At 40.5% G+C, this 18,133-nt stretch overlaps 1 protein-coding gene across 1 annotated transcript in view; it reads left to right on the forward strand.

Moving 5' to 3' along the window:
- The window catches only part of SETX (senataxin), a 64,516-nt gene extending 47,804 nt beyond the window's left edge, over positions 1–16,712 (forward strand). Inside the window, exons 17-24 of the mRNA XM_007453112.1 lie at positions 1,072–1,221; positions 2,181–2,288; positions 5,044–5,231; positions 5,845–5,937; positions 7,624–7,788; positions 11,183–11,281; positions 11,886–11,973; positions 15,960–16,712. Coding sequence (XP_007453174.1) covers positions 1,072–1,221; positions 2,181–2,288; positions 5,044–5,231; positions 5,845–5,937; positions 7,624–7,788; positions 11,183–11,281; positions 11,886–11,973; positions 15,960–16,712 — 1,644 coding nt within the window. The remainder of the gene's footprint in view (positions 1–1,071; positions 1,222–2,180; positions 2,289–5,043; positions 5,232–5,844; positions 5,938–7,623; positions 7,789–11,182; positions 11,282–11,885; positions 11,974–15,959) is intronic.
- Positions 16,713–18,133: the final 1,421 nt, after the last annotated feature.

The following is an 18,133-nucleotide window of genomic DNA, read 5'->3' on the forward strand; positions in this document are numbered from 1 at the left end:
GGAAAGAGAGGGTAATACTCAACCGGTAATGGTATTTGTATTTTTGAGCTGAGGTTTTTCTCTTGAATGTATTATTGACCTTCTTTGTGTGGCTAAATAAGTATAACTGAACTTAATGCATATTTCCACTAGCAGTTTGTTTATTAAAAATTATGTGAAAAGCTTTTTATTATAACTTTAAGCTGAGCCCCAAATTAATCTTCCCGCGTTTAAGGATGAATTCCATGTTTACCAGTATTATGGGTTTTGCCACTGATCACGTTGTTCTGGGGGCCATTAAATTAATTGTACTTGGCAGTTTTACTCATTAGATGGCTGAGAGGAGAGGTATGTGACAGTTAACATGTGAGCACCAGAAGGCCACAGTCGCCACCCTCTTCTCACACACATGCCTTGGCATCCATGGTTGAATCTATCATATGTTGAGGGATGATTCACGACAGCTTTTTCAGGAGGGGAAATAGGCTAACTGGATCTTTGATGAGAGTACTAGTTTATTAATTTGAACACTGAATGATATGCGTTGTGAGGTGTCGTTCATACTGTCAGTCTCCATCACAGTTTATTCCATTATAGTCTGGACCAAGGTTGTAGGATTCTACTGCGGAAGTAGAATGCTTGTCAGTTTCACAGGCGTTTTTGTTGGTACTAAGCCCTTATAAAAGAGAGAACAATATTACGTACTTAAAAACTAACAGAAAAGGGTATGTTCTGGCTTAGTTCTGATCCTGGTTTTATTCAGATAATTGCTTCACAACTCAGTAGAATTACTTAATCTTTGCTTATTCTGATACCTTCCCTCATACATCGGGCTGTAAGAATTGTAATCCACTTCGTCCAAATTAAACCCTGAATAAATTTTTCTTAATGTGCTTATTATTAAATCATGTGCTGAGATTAGACTCCACTGCAAAGTGTTCTTTCTGGTGGCTTCTGATTTTCTTGAATGTTTCTGCTGTTTTCTAGGTTTGAGGTTCCTACCTAACATTTACTAGACATTATTCTGCCACATAATAAGTGTAGTTAGGAATTTATATACAACTGAATGTTGATTAACTTTTATTCTCTTAGGTTCAAGGACGCCCACAAAAGACACAGAACATCATCATCTTAGAGTCCCACATCATCTGCTGCACACTGAGCACGAGTGGTGGTTTGCTGCTTGAGGCTGCTTTCCGTGGGCAAGGGGGTGTCCCCTTTAGTTGTGTCATTGTTGATGAGGTCAGTAAGCAGTCGGCCATACAGCTTTGCCTAGGAGTAAGGAGTAAGTCTTAGATGAAGAGTGGCTGCCGAGATGTTGACAAAGTGGTCTTTGCATCTGATTTTGACCTGCCATTACATGTGTATTCTCTTATGTTGAAATATGCTGCTAGTGACCCACCACGATGAAAATTGCTTTTTCAGTATTGGGACTGTAGTCTTAGGGATCCTGATTGTTCTTCATAAAATCTCTCCCAAGGATTATTGTAGCTCCTGCTTGGGATATCTCTGGTTACCTTTTGAAGCATTTTTAATATAACTCTGGACAGCTCTGAGCCACCATATTTTCAGCTAATATCTTTATTCCTACTTCATTCATTGAGCAAACATTTATTGGGTACCTACTATTTGCCAGAATGTAGAGCCAGAAGACAAAAGAGATGGAAAATGAGGTACAGAGAACCCATCCAGGAGATCCAAGATCCAGTATTCACCAAAACGAAGGAATAGAAAAGATGGAAATGATGAAATAATTGAAGGAAATGCCATTGAATTGAAAAGAAGCTTGAGTCTTGCAACTGAAGCGGCCTACTGAGGAAGAAGGAAGAGAGTGGGATGGGGGTGGGACACACAGACACGCAGTCCCCTCAGGCATGTGCCCAGCAGGGACAAAGAAGACAAACCGGGGACGTGACATGGCCCTTCTAGCTTATGGCTGCTTCCCAAGTGGTAGTGGCACCTGAGTGGTGGCTGACTTCAAAACGTGTGTGGGGTTTTTTTCCCCCGCTTCGGCGTTTAGAATGTTTTTGTTGTTTTGTTTTCTAACCAAAGAAAGTTCTTACTTTTGATCTTTGGTGCAGAAGGAGAAAGTGTATGTTTCTGAATGGTTAGGACTCTTATGAATTGGATAGACTGTATATGGATAAATAAATAATAGAGATAATTCTGATTATGTCTCCATTCTGTACTCTCTTACCAAGGCCGGACAGTCTTGTGAAGTTGAAACTCTTACTCCGCTCATCCATCGTTGCAACAAGCTCATCCTCGTAGGAGATCCTAAGCAGCTCCCTCCCACGGTCATTTCTGTGGTACGTTTTTTCACATTCGTGTTGCTTTAAAGTGGAAGGGGCTTGTTTGGGTTTTTTTTGTTTTGGGCGGTGGGGCGGTCTTTCTTGGATCATCATCTCTTATTTGCAGGGAAAAACAGGGAATGGCTGAGAAAAGAGAACCACTGTTGAGAGCCTTCATAGTAAAAGTCTCCGGAAATGTTCCTCTGTTCATAATGTGCTTATGCGTGTGTGACAGGAGCAGTGTGAGTGTCACAGACCAGAAGTTTAGGAGGAGGATGTCCCATGTGCAGTGAGCTGTTCCTTTGGGAAAGGCAGTGTGCAGCTGTTCTAAGGGCTGTATCTGATTTATTTTAGTAAACACCAAAACAATAATAAAAGAAAAACTTTAAAAGCAAGGAAAAGAATCCAACCTCCTGATTTATATTTAAATATGTGCAAATTTGAGGAAAACAGTATAAAGAGAAATTATTCTTACAGTAACGTTTTCAATTTTAGGATTCTGTATACTATAGCACAGGAAAATGCCAGCGTCCCTCACATCCTCTGAAAGGGAAGGTGGTGAAAGGAAGGAGGTTGTGGGCTGTGCTTGTGGGGAGATGAGCCACCAAAGTTGTGGTCCCCTTCACTTTGCTTCTTAAATCTCACTAAAGATGGCTCCTAGAAATGCACAGCAGAATCAGGATTCAGATGTTTTGGGTAATCTTCATAGGTCTAGATGATGGTTTTGAAATTTAATGAAATTTGAGCATTTTACTGATACATAGATTATTTGTACAAATATAGAGTAGTGGCTGCATAAACAGACCCAGAGAACAGACCGTTTTCACAGCATTTCTGTTACGTTATGGAGAGAAAGCAAGTTGTTTTTGTTACTACTGTTCTTTGACTTTGGAATCATCAAAATGATAGTGTAGTTCTTTGACGTCTGAACACTCGTGTGTGACTGTTCATGGGAGTAGCCTAGGAGCGCCCGCGTCCCTGAGTGAAAACCTTGTCCATAGGGCAAAACTGCTGCAGAGGGCTCTGCTTGTGGACAACTAGGAGGAGCCAGCTCTGCCCTGCATTCTTTGAATAATGCGGTATTTCAGAAACCTACTGATTTAACTTCCTGAAGGGCCTTAGCCTGTGGTTAGTGAAAAGGGTTGTCGATAGGCCTCAACTTTACTGTCTACTTTGGTGATTGATTAAAAACAGCAGAAATGAGAAAAATCCATTTGGACTTTTCCTGTTGTTGCAAAAATAAATAGAGGCTTATTGAGAAAATTTCAGAAAATAATTACAAAGTTAATTTTCTCAACATGCCTGTCTAACCCTAGGGATAATTACTATGAACAGTTTAGTGAGTATTTGAACTGTTTGTGGGCATGTGCGTGTTGACTTTTTTTTCAGTCTGTGTTCATTGAGTGCCAGGCTAATTCACGCACTGTTTTTAAGTTCTGGTGTCATGACAGTGATGAAAACAGACAAAAATCCCTGCCCTCATGAAGCTGACATTCTAGAGGGTAACAGACAGTAAATAAGTTACTAAATTCAGAATGTCATATGGTTATAGGGAGTGTATAAATTTGTGTATATGTATGTAACTTTCGACCTTGTTTGAAGGTGGCAGAATCAGTGTGTACCAAATTACCTTTTTTCCAGTCAGTAGATAGATCAGGAATATATGTTCATGTCAGAACATAAAAATCTCCATCATTTTGTAGGATGGACTCAGTTTTTTTTCTGGAAGTAGTTGTGTTACCTCATATAAACCATTTTCTTTTTCCCCAGAGTGAAGTAAAGGAGGTTTTTTTAGCTATTAACTTGAATAAATAAACTTTGGGGGGGGGGTACAGATGAAATTGCCAAATGTCTACTAAAAATATTCTCTTTAATTATACAAGCCTATTTAATATCACATATGTAAATAATCACATATATAAATAATACAAATAAGAAGTAATGCCTATTTTCTCCACTCTGTTTGTGAAACAGGTTTATTAAAACTTTGCACATACATCTTCAAAGCTCATATTGTCAACATTACTTAAAAAGATTGCATCATCTTAGTGGGTTTTCCAGAGCGCATTTTTTGCTTCTAGATTATTTAAGATACAGTACTTTTTGAATCTTGATATGATGCTACCATTGAAAAGTATATCCCAAGGCACGACCGTGATAACATTAAGACAGTTTTCCTCATTTGTCAATTAAGTCACTGTATTTCAGATCACAGGTTTGTAACCCTTTCTTGGATTTATGAAATCAACTTAGTTGCCTGTCTCCTCCACTAGAATGTAAGTTCTGTGACACTTGATCTTATTCACTGTAGACTCTCAGCACCCCAAATTTTAGCTGCTCAGTATATGATGGATGGATGAAGAAATTGGTCTTTCAGAGGCTTATTTACAATGACATTCATTATTTCTAGCTGTGAGAGCATAGCCCAGAAATAATTGTTAAAATCTGTGTTACAGTTCTTTGCTGCTTTTATCATTGATTCTTTCAGGTGACCCCTGTTAGCACCAAAATAGTGACAGTTGTGGTCATTCACAAGATCACGTCTCGTTCATAAGCAGTATGTGGGTTTTCTAAATAAGGAGAAAATACCTTAACTTTTGTAGTCAAGCAACATGGCTTTTCTAGGGCTGGAGTCGGAAACATCTTTTTTCTCTGAATCTTTGGTTGTTGGCAATACCTCTAATACATTTTAGAGCTCAGTGATTGTTTTTTTAATAGTGGGAAAAGTACAAATGAATTCTTGGAGATTATTGCTTTGTTTTCCTCCTTTCAGAAGGCCCAGGAGTATGGCTATGACCAGTCGATGATGGCCCGCTTCTACAAACTTCTGGAAGAGAACGTGGAGCACAACGTGATTGGCAGGCTGCCTATCTTACAGCTCACCGTTCAGTACAGGATGCACCCAGACATATGTCTCTTCCCTGCTAATTACGTTTATAACAGGAACTTGAAAACAAATAGGTGAGTTCTGTTCATTGCATGTTCACCTGTTTTATTTGTAGGTTTGGCTGCTCAGGAAGAATAGCTCTTTTGTTGTGCTTTTAGGTCTTGTTATTAAAAACATAAAGGTTCAATAATTTTAATTATAAAAGTCCTGTTGATTGTAGCAAATGCAGATAAACGAGAAGAAAGGGAAAAACCCAACCCCTATTTATGCTACCCAGAAGTAATCACTGGTAACATTTTGTTATATCTACTTCCAGTCCTTGTACTATGCACATCTTTTTTTACTTTTTCTCTTTTGGGGAAAAAAAAGCACACCATGCTCTACATAGTATTCTGTAGCTTGCTTTTTTCACTTACTGTATTATGAGTGACTTTCCAATCATGATTGTTATATTTTAATTACCTGGGGTCATTCTCCCTAGTACTAGAATAGAAATGAAATTCACTTGCTACCTTTCACTAAAATGTGTTATTTAAAAGTATTTAATTTTATTTAAAAAGAAGGTCCTTCTTGTCCTCTTACTTTCCCTTGCTCTCTTGCCCAGAAAGAACAAATGGTAATAATAATTCTAAAATGTTTTCTCTTATAATTTGACTTGCATTCTAAATGGTGGCTGCTCTTTTGTAGAATGACAGAGACCATTCGGTGTTCATCTGACTGGCCATTTCAACCCTACCTCGTGTTTGATGTTGGAGATGGTTCAGAAAAGCGGGATAATGAGTACGTTCTCCTTTTTCTTCAGTCCCCACTGATGGTCCCAGAATTTTTATATTGTTTTTGTTTATATTTAAATTCAAAATATTTTCTATATAAATCTCTCTGCTTAGTGCCAGTGCACAATCATCTTCTTTTGCTGGGTTGATGACTTCAACTTTTCAATCATAAATTACTGATGTATTTTTTATATATTTGTTTTGATTTTTTTTTCTTAACTGGGTAATGGGGGTTATGTTACCTAACATGCGGTCAGCACTTCAGTAGATCCATGCTGAGATCACAGCTGTGAGTAAAACAGACGTGGCCCCAGTGCAAGGCTGCTGTGGTCTAACAGGGGAGACAGACATTAACCAGGCCATCACTGTGGTGATTAATGATTCCGGTTGGGTTAAGTATTGTGACGGATAAGTACAGATACAGTTCAATCAAGGTGTGAGGCAGAGGGTGGACAGTACTTTCAGCATGTTGGATTGTGAATCAGGTGGTTTGTGAATGACAGCGGAAAGGAGCAGTGGTTGCTAATTAGGAAGTACCTCAGAGGAGCCAGGGCTTCTTGTGAGAGAATAAAGGAGGAGGAGCCCGGAGGCTGCATTTGTTAGCACAGATAGAAATGCCACCCCTGTATCATGACGTGTGAAGAAATAGAAATTCCACCTCTGCGTCAGGAGAGAGCTGCAGAGCAAGTGGTGTCCTCCGTGAGAATAAGATACTAGTTAATAGTGGTGGAGGGAGGGGCCACTCAGTGAAGAAGCTAGAAATACAGAGCAGTTGGCTGGGGGGCTGCTATTCCAGAGGGATTGTGGAGATTGTAGTGGGGTCTGTTGGAATGGAGCAGAGGATTGAGAGTTTACCACATAAGTATTATGGGGATGGATGGTCACGAGAAGAGTGTTGGCCTGAGAGGTGACCAAATAAAGATTGCAGGTATGGAAAAGAAAGCTAGCTGACTGGGTTGTCTGTATAGTAAGTCTTGAAATTAGAATAGTGAGTATTTAAGTCTTTAAAGTGAGACAGATAAGGTAGCCTCGGGAATAAAGGTGCGAGTGCAGGGCATCCATCCCCCAGTGTGCACACGTGTAGCATTTGGTATGGTGATGAGGGAACGCATTGTAGTTCGGGAGATGAGTTGGAAGTGCAGGATGAAGCCAGCAAGGACAGAGGACGTGATCCTGCTGTAGGGCCCCATGTTTGTTCATCTCTGGGAGCTGGGTCACATTTAGTCTGTGTGGCTGCCATCCTCTCGGTCATGTGGTGCATGATCTGCATGGCCTGTGGTGGGGAATGCAGGAAGGTGGTACATCGGAAGCACTTTTCTCAGTGTTGGGAAGATAGTAAATCCTTAGTGTTAGCTCTTCATTAGTCATATCTTCATTATTATTATGAATACTTTCGTTCTCACTGTGGCTATCCCTGTTTTAATAAGTGAAGAAACTGGTGCCTTAACATCACTTAACCCCAACCTCTTTTCTCTCATACAACTTCGTGTTTCACTGGGCAGTTGTTTTTATATTTATTCATATGTACAATATTAATGGTCATTATAACAGCCTCTTTGAATCACTGCTGACTGAATAAAGATGAAACCTACCTGTGTACCTTTTACTGTAGTGGAAAACAAAGTGGAACTTAACAGCGATTGGACTGCTATTAGTTTTGATGTGTTGTATTTTTTGTTTTTGTCTTATTTAGTTCATATGTAAATGTTCAAGAAATAAAACTGGTAATGGAAATAATTAAACTTATGAAAGACAGAAGAAGGGATTTTACTTACCGAAACGTTGGCATAATAACCCATTACAAGGCTCAGAAGATGATGATTCAGAAGGATTTGGACAAAGAGTTTGATAGAAAAGGGTGAGGCATCTCTATTTTTACAGATATTTCCAGTTTTTCTGTTGAATTAAAAAGAAGAAAGAGGGGATAGAAGGAAAGAAGAAAAGGAAACTTAACTCTAGGGAGTGGTCTTAGACCCTGGTAGTATAGAACAAGGAGACTAGGACCCTGGCTCCATAGACTTGTGCTGGGAGGGAGTGTGGTTACACTTGGTAGCCCCTGCAGGTGGAGTGCCTCCTGCCAGTTCAAATGTCATCACCATTACACTGGACAATGGAAGTGACTGAGAAATTCTTCAGGCCTTTCCCTTTAGTTGGGTGACTTGTTATCTGAATTCTAACTCTACTGAGAATCATGTATTCACATTTTCACTTAGAATAAATTATTTAACCCTTTTAGTGCCTTCATGTATAGGGTGAAGATCTTGTTTTTGTCTCCTTTATACCTCAACAGTAAAATTAAAAATTAAATATTGGAAATCCATTAACTCAAAAGTTTCTGCACCTAGAAACACACAAAGTACCAAAATTGACTCTAGAAAAAAACAGAAACTTTGGATAGACCTATTAAATGTAAAGAGATTGAGTTAGTAATCACTTTCCAACAGAGAAAAACACAGGACCAGGCTTCACTGGTGAATTCTGTCAAACACTAAGAATTAGCACCAGTCCTTTGCAAATGCTTCCAAAAAATAGAAGGGAAGACTTTCTAACTCATTTTATGGGGCCAATATTACCCTGATACCAAAGCCATGGAGACATCACCAGAAAAGAAAACTATGGACCAATATCCTTTATGAATATGGATGCAGAAATTCTCAACAAAATAATGGCAACTGAACTCAACAGCATATTAAAAGGATTGTTTACCACGGTCAAGTGGAATTTATCTCAGGAATGCAAGGTTGGTTCAACATATGAAAGTCAGTCAGTGTGATATATATCATATTAAAGGGGGAAACCCCACACGATCATCCAAATAAATGTGGAAAAGACATTGGACTGAATGCAGCAACCTTTCGTGAGATACTCAACAAACTAGGAATAGAAGGGAACTTCCTCAACCTAATAAAGAGCATCTATGAAAAACCCTCAGCTAAAACATCATACTTGATGCTAAGATTGAAAGCTTTCCCCCTATGATCAGGAAGGATGCCTACTCTCACTACTTCTGTGCAGCACTGTATTAGACGTTCTGTGCAGAGCAATTAAGCAAGAAAAGGAAATAAATGGCATCCATATTGGAAGAGAAGAAGTAAAAGTGTCTCTTCACAAATGGCATAATCTGGGACTTGCCTGGTGGTCCAGTGGTTAAGACTCCATGCTTCCACTGCAGGGGGCATGGGTTTGATCCCTGGTCAGGGAACTAAGATCCTGCATGCCATGTGGCCAAAAAAAAAAATCCCAAAACCAAAAAAACAAAACCAACAACAGAAAAAACCCAAGTGGCATACTCTTACATATAGAAAACCCTAAAAAAATCTATGCAAACTACTGGTCCTTATAAACAAGTTCAGCAGAGTTGTAGGGTACAAGATCAGTATACAAAAATCAGTTGTATTTCTGTACACTATAGAGAAATCTGAAAAGGAAAATTTTTTAAAATTCCATTTACAGTAGCATCATAAAGAACAAAATACTTAGGAGTTAATGTAACCAAAGAAGTGTGAGCTCATACACAGAAGGACAAAACGTTGTTGAAAGAGTTTAAAGAACTAGATAAATGTAAAGACATTTCATGTTCATGGATCGGAAACTTAATATTGTTAAGATGGCACCATCCCCCAGGTTGAGCTACAGATCCATTGTTGGGCTCTCTGTCAAAATTCCAACTACCTTTTTTTACAGAAATGGACAAGCTTATTCTAAAATTCACATGGAAGTGCAAGAGACCCTAAATAGCTTGACAGAGAACAATGTTGGAGGGCTCACACTTCCCTCTTTCAAAATTTACTACAAAGCTATCAACACTGGTACTGTCATAAGGGTAGACATATAGACCAATATAATAGAAGTGAGATTCCAGAAATAAATCCATACATTTATGGCCAGTTGATTTTCAACAAGGGTGCCAAGCCTATTCATTGGGGAAAGAATAGTTTTTCAACAAATGGTGCTGGAATAACTGGATATCCACATGCAAAAGAATGAATTTAGACCCCTGTCTCACACTGTATACAATAATTAACTCAAAATGAATTAGAGCCCCGAGTCTAAGAGACAAAACTATAAAACTTATAAGGAAACAAAGGTAAATTTATATGACCTCAGATTAGGCAACAGATTCTTAGATATGATACCCAAGCACAAGTAACCAAAGGAGAAGTAAATTGGCCTTCGTAAAAATTAAAAACTTATGTGTTTCAAAGGACACACTATCAAAAGAGTGAAAAGACAACACACACAGTGGGAGAAAATACTTGGAAAATACTTATCTGACAAGTCATATCCAGAATATATAAAGAACTCATACAACTTAATAAAATGATAATCTAACTTTTTAAGTGGGCAAAGGGTGTGAATAGCATTTCTCAAAAGAAGATAAACAGAAATCCAACAGGCACATGAAGAGCTGTTCCACATCATTTGTCATTAGGGAAATGCAAATCAGAACCACAATGAGGACATACTTCACACCCACCAAGATGACTGTCATTACAAAAAAAAAAAAAGTTTTGGCAAGGATGTGGAGAAATTGGATTACTTATACATTGCTGGTGAGAAACTGGAGAAAACAGTTTGGCAGTTCCTCCTAAAGTTGAACATAGAATTACCACGTGACCCAGCAATTCCACTCCTAGGTACATACCTGAAAGAATCGAGAAAGGGTTCACACAAAAGCTTGTACATGAATGTTCGTAGCAACATTATTCATGATAGTTCAAAAGTGGAAACAACCCAAATGTCCAAAAATGGTACATAGGTAAAAAATAAATTGTGTATCTGTACAAGCGAGTAGTCAGTCGTGGAAGGAAGGAAGTACAATTAACATCTGTGACACGGATGAACCTTGAAAACATTGTGCTATAGGTGAGGGAAGCCTGACACAAAAAGTCCCACATTTTATGATTCCATTTATATGAAATTTCCCATATAGAAAAGTCCATAGAGACAGACAAGTAGATTAGTGGTTGCCAGGGCCTGGGGAGGGGGAGATAGAGGCTGATGGCTGATAGGCACAGGGCTTCTCTCCTGGGTGATGGACATGCTATGAAATTAGATAGCGGTGATGGCTGCACACCATAGTGAATGGACTCAACACCGCCAAATGGTGTACTTTAAAATGGTGAATTTTGTGTTATGTGAATTCTATTCCAGTTTAAAAAGATAGCATTAAATAAGAAATACTACTGTATAAATATGTATATTTAATAATTATCTTTTTTCAGTAAATATGTTTCTCTCTCCGTAAATAGGCCAGCAGAAGTAGATACCGTGGATGCCTTCCAGGGTCGTCAGAAAGATTGTGTTATTGTTACATGTGTCAGAGCAAATGCCATGCAAGGTTCAATTGGGTGGGTAACTGTCATTATTGATTCTTTGCTTGTTTATCATCCAGAGTTAGATCTTTTTAATCACCGTTAGAGAATACCATTATTTGCTCTATTTTCTTATATAAGAAATTGAGTAATATCCTGAAGGTTTCTTTTTTAAGTAGTGAAGTTGATCCACTGTTAGGTCTGCTTCTCTTGGTACCTTGTGTATTAACCCATGTCACAGTGTGAATCTGTTTTTTCACTTGATAAGAGTGAAACAGATTATTGAATCCAGTATATTTTGCAGGGGCATGTTCTTCTCCATGGTATGTGTCATAATTGGTCTACTATCATATTTTTAGGATCTTTTAAGGCTTAAAAATCATACCATTAAAATTTCCAATATCTCATCCAAGTCAAAATAGGAAATCAGCAGACAGATGCATCACTTTGAAGGAAAGCACTGGGCATCTTGTTTGTTTGCTGTCCTTAATGGGAATTGCTTCTGTGCCAGGTCCTGCACCATGACCTTAAAGCAGGAGCCCAAGAAAAGCTGTCTGAAACGCCTGTGTCTCACCTACACTGACATGCCGAGTCATTCTGAAGAAAGAAGTAACTTGTTTTTTTTCCTTCTATTGCCTAGGTTTCTGGCAAGTTTGCAGAGATTGAATGTCACCATCACACGAGCCAAGTACAGCCTCTTCATCCTGGGACATTTGAGGACCCTGATGGTAGGTACATTCTAAAGGACCAGAGAACTCCAGAGTTTGCTCATCATGACTGATACCGGGTTGAGGTTTTGTTTTTATTTTTCATCAAAGTGGAAATGATTTCGAGGCTACAAACAATAATGAGCCTCTTCCCCCTGGTTGTTATGTCCTCCAGCAGCTTCTTCCTGGGAGCTTTTACAATGCCTAAACCGCTCACCCTTTTCTTAGCCCAAGACCCAGGTAGGTATCCGTAGTGTACTCTCAAGATGACCTTTAAAAAAAATTGTATCTACATCGTAGAATTGTTAAGAAGATGTAAACCCATATATGTAAAGTGCTAGAAGATTGGTTAGCACTTAGTAAACACTCAGTAAATATGGCTCTTAGCCTAGCGAGCCAGAGAGAGGGGGAATTTGCAGGAAAGTGCTTGGATCTTCATTTCTGTCTTGGCACTTAGAGCAGCACTGCTTGCTGTTTCCCTTGAGGGGTGAGTGGCATCAGAGCTCGTCCATCCATACAGATACTCCTCTAGAAGGAGGGGCAAGTTTACTATCTGTAGTCGACAAATAGTACAGCTTAATTTGGTGAATCACAGCTAGATAAAGCATGTATTTGCTGCCTGTCTCATTAGGTGTAATAACTCAGTTTCCCTAACTTCTGTATTTAACAGAGTCATTGTTTTATCTCAGGAGAGGTGCCAACTCAGTAGGTTTTTCCCCTGCTTTGGTTAGTTCCACCAGAGGGCGCTCAAATACAGTCTTTCTCATTCAGCTCTTCCCTAGATCTGTGGTCTTCAACCTTTGTTGTTTGTGTACCCCCTTGAAAGAATGTTTAAAAGCTGTGTATCCTCCGTTTTTAAGTTTATATTGAAAATTTTTCATCATTAAGTGTTGATAAAGATTTTGTTTCTAATGTAAATATTTGACATTTTAGAATAAAGCTATTAAAAATAAATCCATTATGTCACTCTTAAATATATCCAGTGGAATAGAGAGCAGTGTTATTCTTTCTGCTCTTTAAAATTGAATTGCCATTTATACTGTTTAGGATAAAGTTCAGTGGGGGTAGTTTATATATTTTCATAATTAAAAGCCTTGCTGTTAATATGACTATTAGGCTTTTCTGCCACAAAAAATTTACATGTAAATTTGAAAGTTTAAAGAATTGGTTTTCATAACTATTTGGGGAAACTGTGTGAAGGGTGCGTGGAACCTCTGTACTGTTTTGGTAACTTCTTATGAATCTATAGTTACCTCAAAGAGTTCTTTAAAAAATTATTTTTCCTGTGACCTTAAGGATCTGAGTATTAATGAACGATATCTTGTCAGTTGAGTAACGTATTAACAATTATTATTTTCACACAGTTGAATTTTGATAATGTTCAAACCAGAAAAGTAAAATGTTTATAGAGCTGTGTCTCTTAGATGCCCTGATTGCAGGAGCCTTCATGGGCACCCCTCTGTTTACCACCCCCTCTATTTGACACCCAGGCATGTTTACCTCCCCTAGCCGTGCTCCCTGTGGTCAGATTTGGGACAGGTGAGAGTTGTGGTGGTTGTGAAGGATGGAGTGGAAGGGCGGAAAAGCCCCAGGAGGACATAGGGGACTGGGGTTTGGAAGGTGAGGTTTGGAAATTGATTCCCAGAAAACATGCTCACATCCCCCCCCCCGAGGAAGTCTCTGTGAGCCCCCGAGTCACTGTCACGCAGATTTGAAGACTGCTGACGTCTAGCTGCGGTATAGACGTTATTATCTTCACTCTGGGAAGCCAGTGTGACAAAAAGAGACTGACAGAACGGAATAGAAAAACGTCCAGTTTATCATTTGGACTTTGCAATCCAACTTAACGTATTTGTCCTTGGGCTTCCCCCCGCCCCAGCCTCTTTTTTTTTGGTTCTTCAGCCCAGTTTCCCTTATGGAGATGGAATCTGTGATTAAGGCACTTGGTTTCCTCTGAGTAATCAAGACTAATAGCCCCTTCTCAGAACTGTTTTTGTGATCTAGGGATTGGATTAAACAGCAAGTTCAGGTGCAGTAGAATTGGCAGAAATAGCAGCAAGGCCATCTGCTTTACATCTGCGTTCCAGCCACAGGGTAGGACTCTCGAGCTCTCCTGAGTCAGAGAGGTCTGAGCCTGGTACTGCTTACATGCACCTTCCTGGTGCGTGCGGTCACCGTACCGTGCACTTGATTTACACGACTTTAAAAGACTCTGTGAGGTCTGCATTGCCACCATAGTTTAACACATCCAAGAAGCCATTAGTTATATAATGTGCATCATTATTTTATGTTCTGCTATTGAACTGTGACATTTTATTTTCACTTAGAATTTTTGTTTTATAGTTACTGAAAGAACTCTTTTAGACTTTCGACAGATTTTTATTGGGTTGGCCAGAAGGTTCATTTGGGTTTTTCTGTAACATCTAAATGAACTTTTTGGCCAACCAAGTGTCATACCACTCTTGTTCATATATAGGAAATACAGCAAAATAGGTAGACTAAGATACCCCTGAAAGCATCTCACTTTCAGACTAACACTCTGGTCGTCCCCATTCACCATCCCATGTACCCTTGCTCACGCTCGAACCGTTCCCTGTGCAGTCAGAAGCGTCTCATGAGAGGGCCCCACTGTGGTCCCGGGGTTTTTTCCAACTTCTCATCTCCATTCTCCAAGTTGTAGTGCTGGTACTTTCTTGTCTTATCAGAAGATGTCTGTGGAAAGATTTTTCAGGCAAGAGCCAGGACTCATTCTTTTTAAAAGTGGTTTGTTGACTAAAAGTCAAGAGGTTGTAGCCGCCCAGCCATGAATTCCTCCAGGATTACATGCATGGAGACTGCTGCCGGGCCAAGAGGCGCCCCAGAGTCAGAAATGGTAAAAGGTGAGAATAAAGCGCATCTTATTCACTTTATTCTATTTCAAAGCACGTTTCAGAGGCATTTAAATAGAATACTATTCATACTTTACAGTAAGGAAACAGGCTCAGAGAGGTCATGTGACGTGACCAAGGCCACACAGCAGGTCAGTACTATGTATGCAGCTTCACTGCTATACCCTTACCCACCTTCATGAATAGCGCAGGAGCCCCCATGAGGGGAGCTATCCTTTTCTTCTCTTTCCTTCAGTCTCCGTCTTTTTTCCTCCCTCATACTCTCTCTTTCTTCTGTCTAAAGAGGCCCAAGTTCTGATGGTTGTAAAGAAGCAGGTTATTGCTGAGGAAACTCTAAAAGGAAGAGAGGAGAGATGTGGGAGTTGGGGCTTTGTTTTGTTTTGTTTTTCCCTTTAGATGTGCTTTTCATAACTTAAGCCCTTCTAGAAAAGAGACAAAAGTGTGACAATATCTTTGGAATAGTTATCTCAGCAGATTAAGATGGTTTAGCCCTTTGGAGTTTGGGAAGCCTTTGGGAATTTGATGAAAGCTGTGGACCTCTTTCTAGAACAGTCAGCATGCACTCAAAAGTTAGAGCTTTCTGAAACCAAGCCTTCCTCTTCCAGACTGTTAGCCTTGGCCGGAGGCAGGCAAGCCTCTGGGATCAGCAGTGTCAAAGGAACTTGGTGGGATGATGGAGCCCTTCTGTGTCTGTGTTGTCCAGGATACTAACCCTAGTCACATGTGGCTGCTGAGCACTTGAAATCTGGCTGGTGCAACTGAGGAAATGAATTTTTAATTTTATTTAATTGAAGATTAAATAGCTGCATGAGGCTACTGGCAGTTGGTACAGATTTGCATGGCAGCTAATTCACCACGTGGCCTGAGTAACCGTGGTAAAATGCTGGACGTCCTTTCGTAGAAGTGGTGCCCAGTGTTCTCTCCTAGCAGCGTGGCTTTATAGTTCTGTGCTCCGCCTTATTTTTCCTTTCAGCCTTGTCTAACAAGTAACGGATTCTTGAGAATCTGTTCACGAAGGTATACTTACTATTTGTTCAGAAGTGAAAGCTGGCACCTCTGCTTCCCAAGCATACGAGTGTTTCTTTGGGATGTAATTTTCTTCCTTCTCTTTGTTTCAAGGAAAACCATCATTGGAATCAGCTGATTCAGGATGCGCAGAAGCGTGGTGCCATTATTAAGACTTGGGACAAAAACTATAGACAAGATGCAGTGAAGATTCTGAAACTCAAGCCTGTACTGCAGAGAAGTCTGACTCACCCTCCTGCTATCGCCCCAGAAGTGTCCAGACCCCAGGGCGGAGTGCCCAGCAACAAGCTAGACAGTGAATTTGCCAAGATGTCTATTGCTTCTTCCCTGTACCCCTCACCCTCTGACTCCAAAGAAGCCACTGTCACTGTTACTGCAAATGACCCTGAAAGGCCACCCATTCAGGACTGGCTTCGGGACCCACGACTGCTTAGGAGGATGGGCTTGGGCTGTGAAGCCAAAGGGAAATGCCTCAGTGAGCTGCAGCCCTCCAGCCCCCAGTATCCCGGAGCAACGCCTCCCTCTGGAGAGCCAGGCTCCCCTGGAAGTCACCAGGATCCAACCAGTATCGGGCAGCAGCCCCCCGCCAAGGGAGCTGCTGTGAACAACCACAGACCTCACGCGCCGTGCGACCCTCCAGCTGTTAGTACCGATGCTTCCACGAGTAAGAGAAAATGTGCCCAGGAAGGGGAGGCAGTCAGCCACAGTAGGGAGACCAGGGCCTTCCCTGAGGGGGATCAGGAGAGGTGTGGCTCTCTGAGCCACCACACAAAGAGGAACTCAGGCTGGGACGAGAGGGGGCTGGAGGAGGAGGACAGTAGCTCGAAGAAGAGGAAGCTTTTATAGTGGGGCCAAGCGAGACTGTCAGCCACAAGCATTACTGCAGACTTCAGGTGACCAGCTAGTAGGACTGTCCAGATAAGATTACTTTTTTCCCTAAAGGAGTTTGTGTGCTGTTGGAAAACAAAATGTATCCTTGGTCATCTTCAGTACTTTTTGTCAGTTGCAGGAGCTTTCAGAAGGCATTTGTGTATCAGTAATAATGTCCTTGAAGTCGAAGACTTAAAATGTTGATCTCTTGTTCTTCTGTAGAAAAGGTCAGACTGGAGAGGATGCTGTAAAAGTTGGAATGTATATTTGTATAGCAAATAACAGAATCCTTTTAAAATTTAATCTGGTAGACAGCTTTTCTTTCCCCTGCTTAAAATGTTAATCATTTTCAACGGAACAAACCTTACATTTAAAAAAAAAAAGATGGGAGGAGGGCAGGTTCTTTCAAAGATTGTTGTAGCAAACAGACATCTTTAACAGCCCAGGCGGCCTGAGAGAAGCGAGTCGGTGCGTTGGGTCAAATGCCTCTAGTCCTGTTAAACCAACTGGAGTGTCCTGGGCAAGACCCTGGGAAGCAGAGCTCTGTTAGGTGAAGTTCCACTCATGCACCTTTTTAGACAAGGCACCTTGACACAGGATATTACATTTCTGTGATGAGTTCGTCTGCCTAATGTAGTGAGCACATAGTTCTCTAGCTAAAATTCTCATTCTTCATGAGATAGAAGAATGTGAAATGAAAGAATAATTCTTGAAATGTCATTCAGATGCCCCCAGCATATTGTGAGTTTCCTGCAACTGGTAGGTTACAAATCCGGTGGTTACCAAGTATTAGATCAGTGCTGGGGTGGCTTGTGGAAGCCTGTAGATCACCAAGAGAATCCAACTCTTGAAAAGCTGGATGTTTAGCATCTTCCCAAGGGATTCTGGTCACCAGGCAGCTTGGGAACCAGGTAGGGCAGACCAGATACAATATTTTAGGCAGGAGAGAAACATCCTCTAAAAAGAGAAGGATGGGGAGACGAGTGCAAATACTTGGAGTTGAGAACAGGAAGAGAGTTGACAGATTGCGTCTGATCTTTGGAAACCATCGTAAGTGACGCAAATACACCGCTGTGGTGGAAGATCTGGTTAGAGGGGTTGTGCTTCTGTGAAAGGAAGTGGCCACGGAGGGTGGAGATTTGAGAGACTTGGATGAGGGCAGGGCTGCCTAATTTCAAAGTCCAGTTTTCCAAGCACACACACACTGATGTTGAGGGTATCCCAGACTGAGAATCTGTGTTAGTAACAGTTGACCATTGTTTGAACTAGCGGTTTGTAGTGAATGCTGTGCAGCCCTAGCTAATTTGGGGGAGAAATCACGCATTCCTGAAGATGAATGTGCACCATTTGAAACTTTTTCAGTCATCTGCTTTTTTTTTTTTTTTTTTTTTTTTTTT

Source organism: Lipotes vexillifer, unplaced genomic scaffold (genome assembly GCF_000442215.2).
Source record: "Lipotes vexillifer unplaced genomic scaffold, Lipotes_vexillifer_v1.1 scaffold149, whole genome shotgun sequence".
NCBI lineage: Eukaryota > Metazoa > Chordata > Mammalia > Artiodactyla > Lipotidae > Lipotes > Lipotes vexillifer.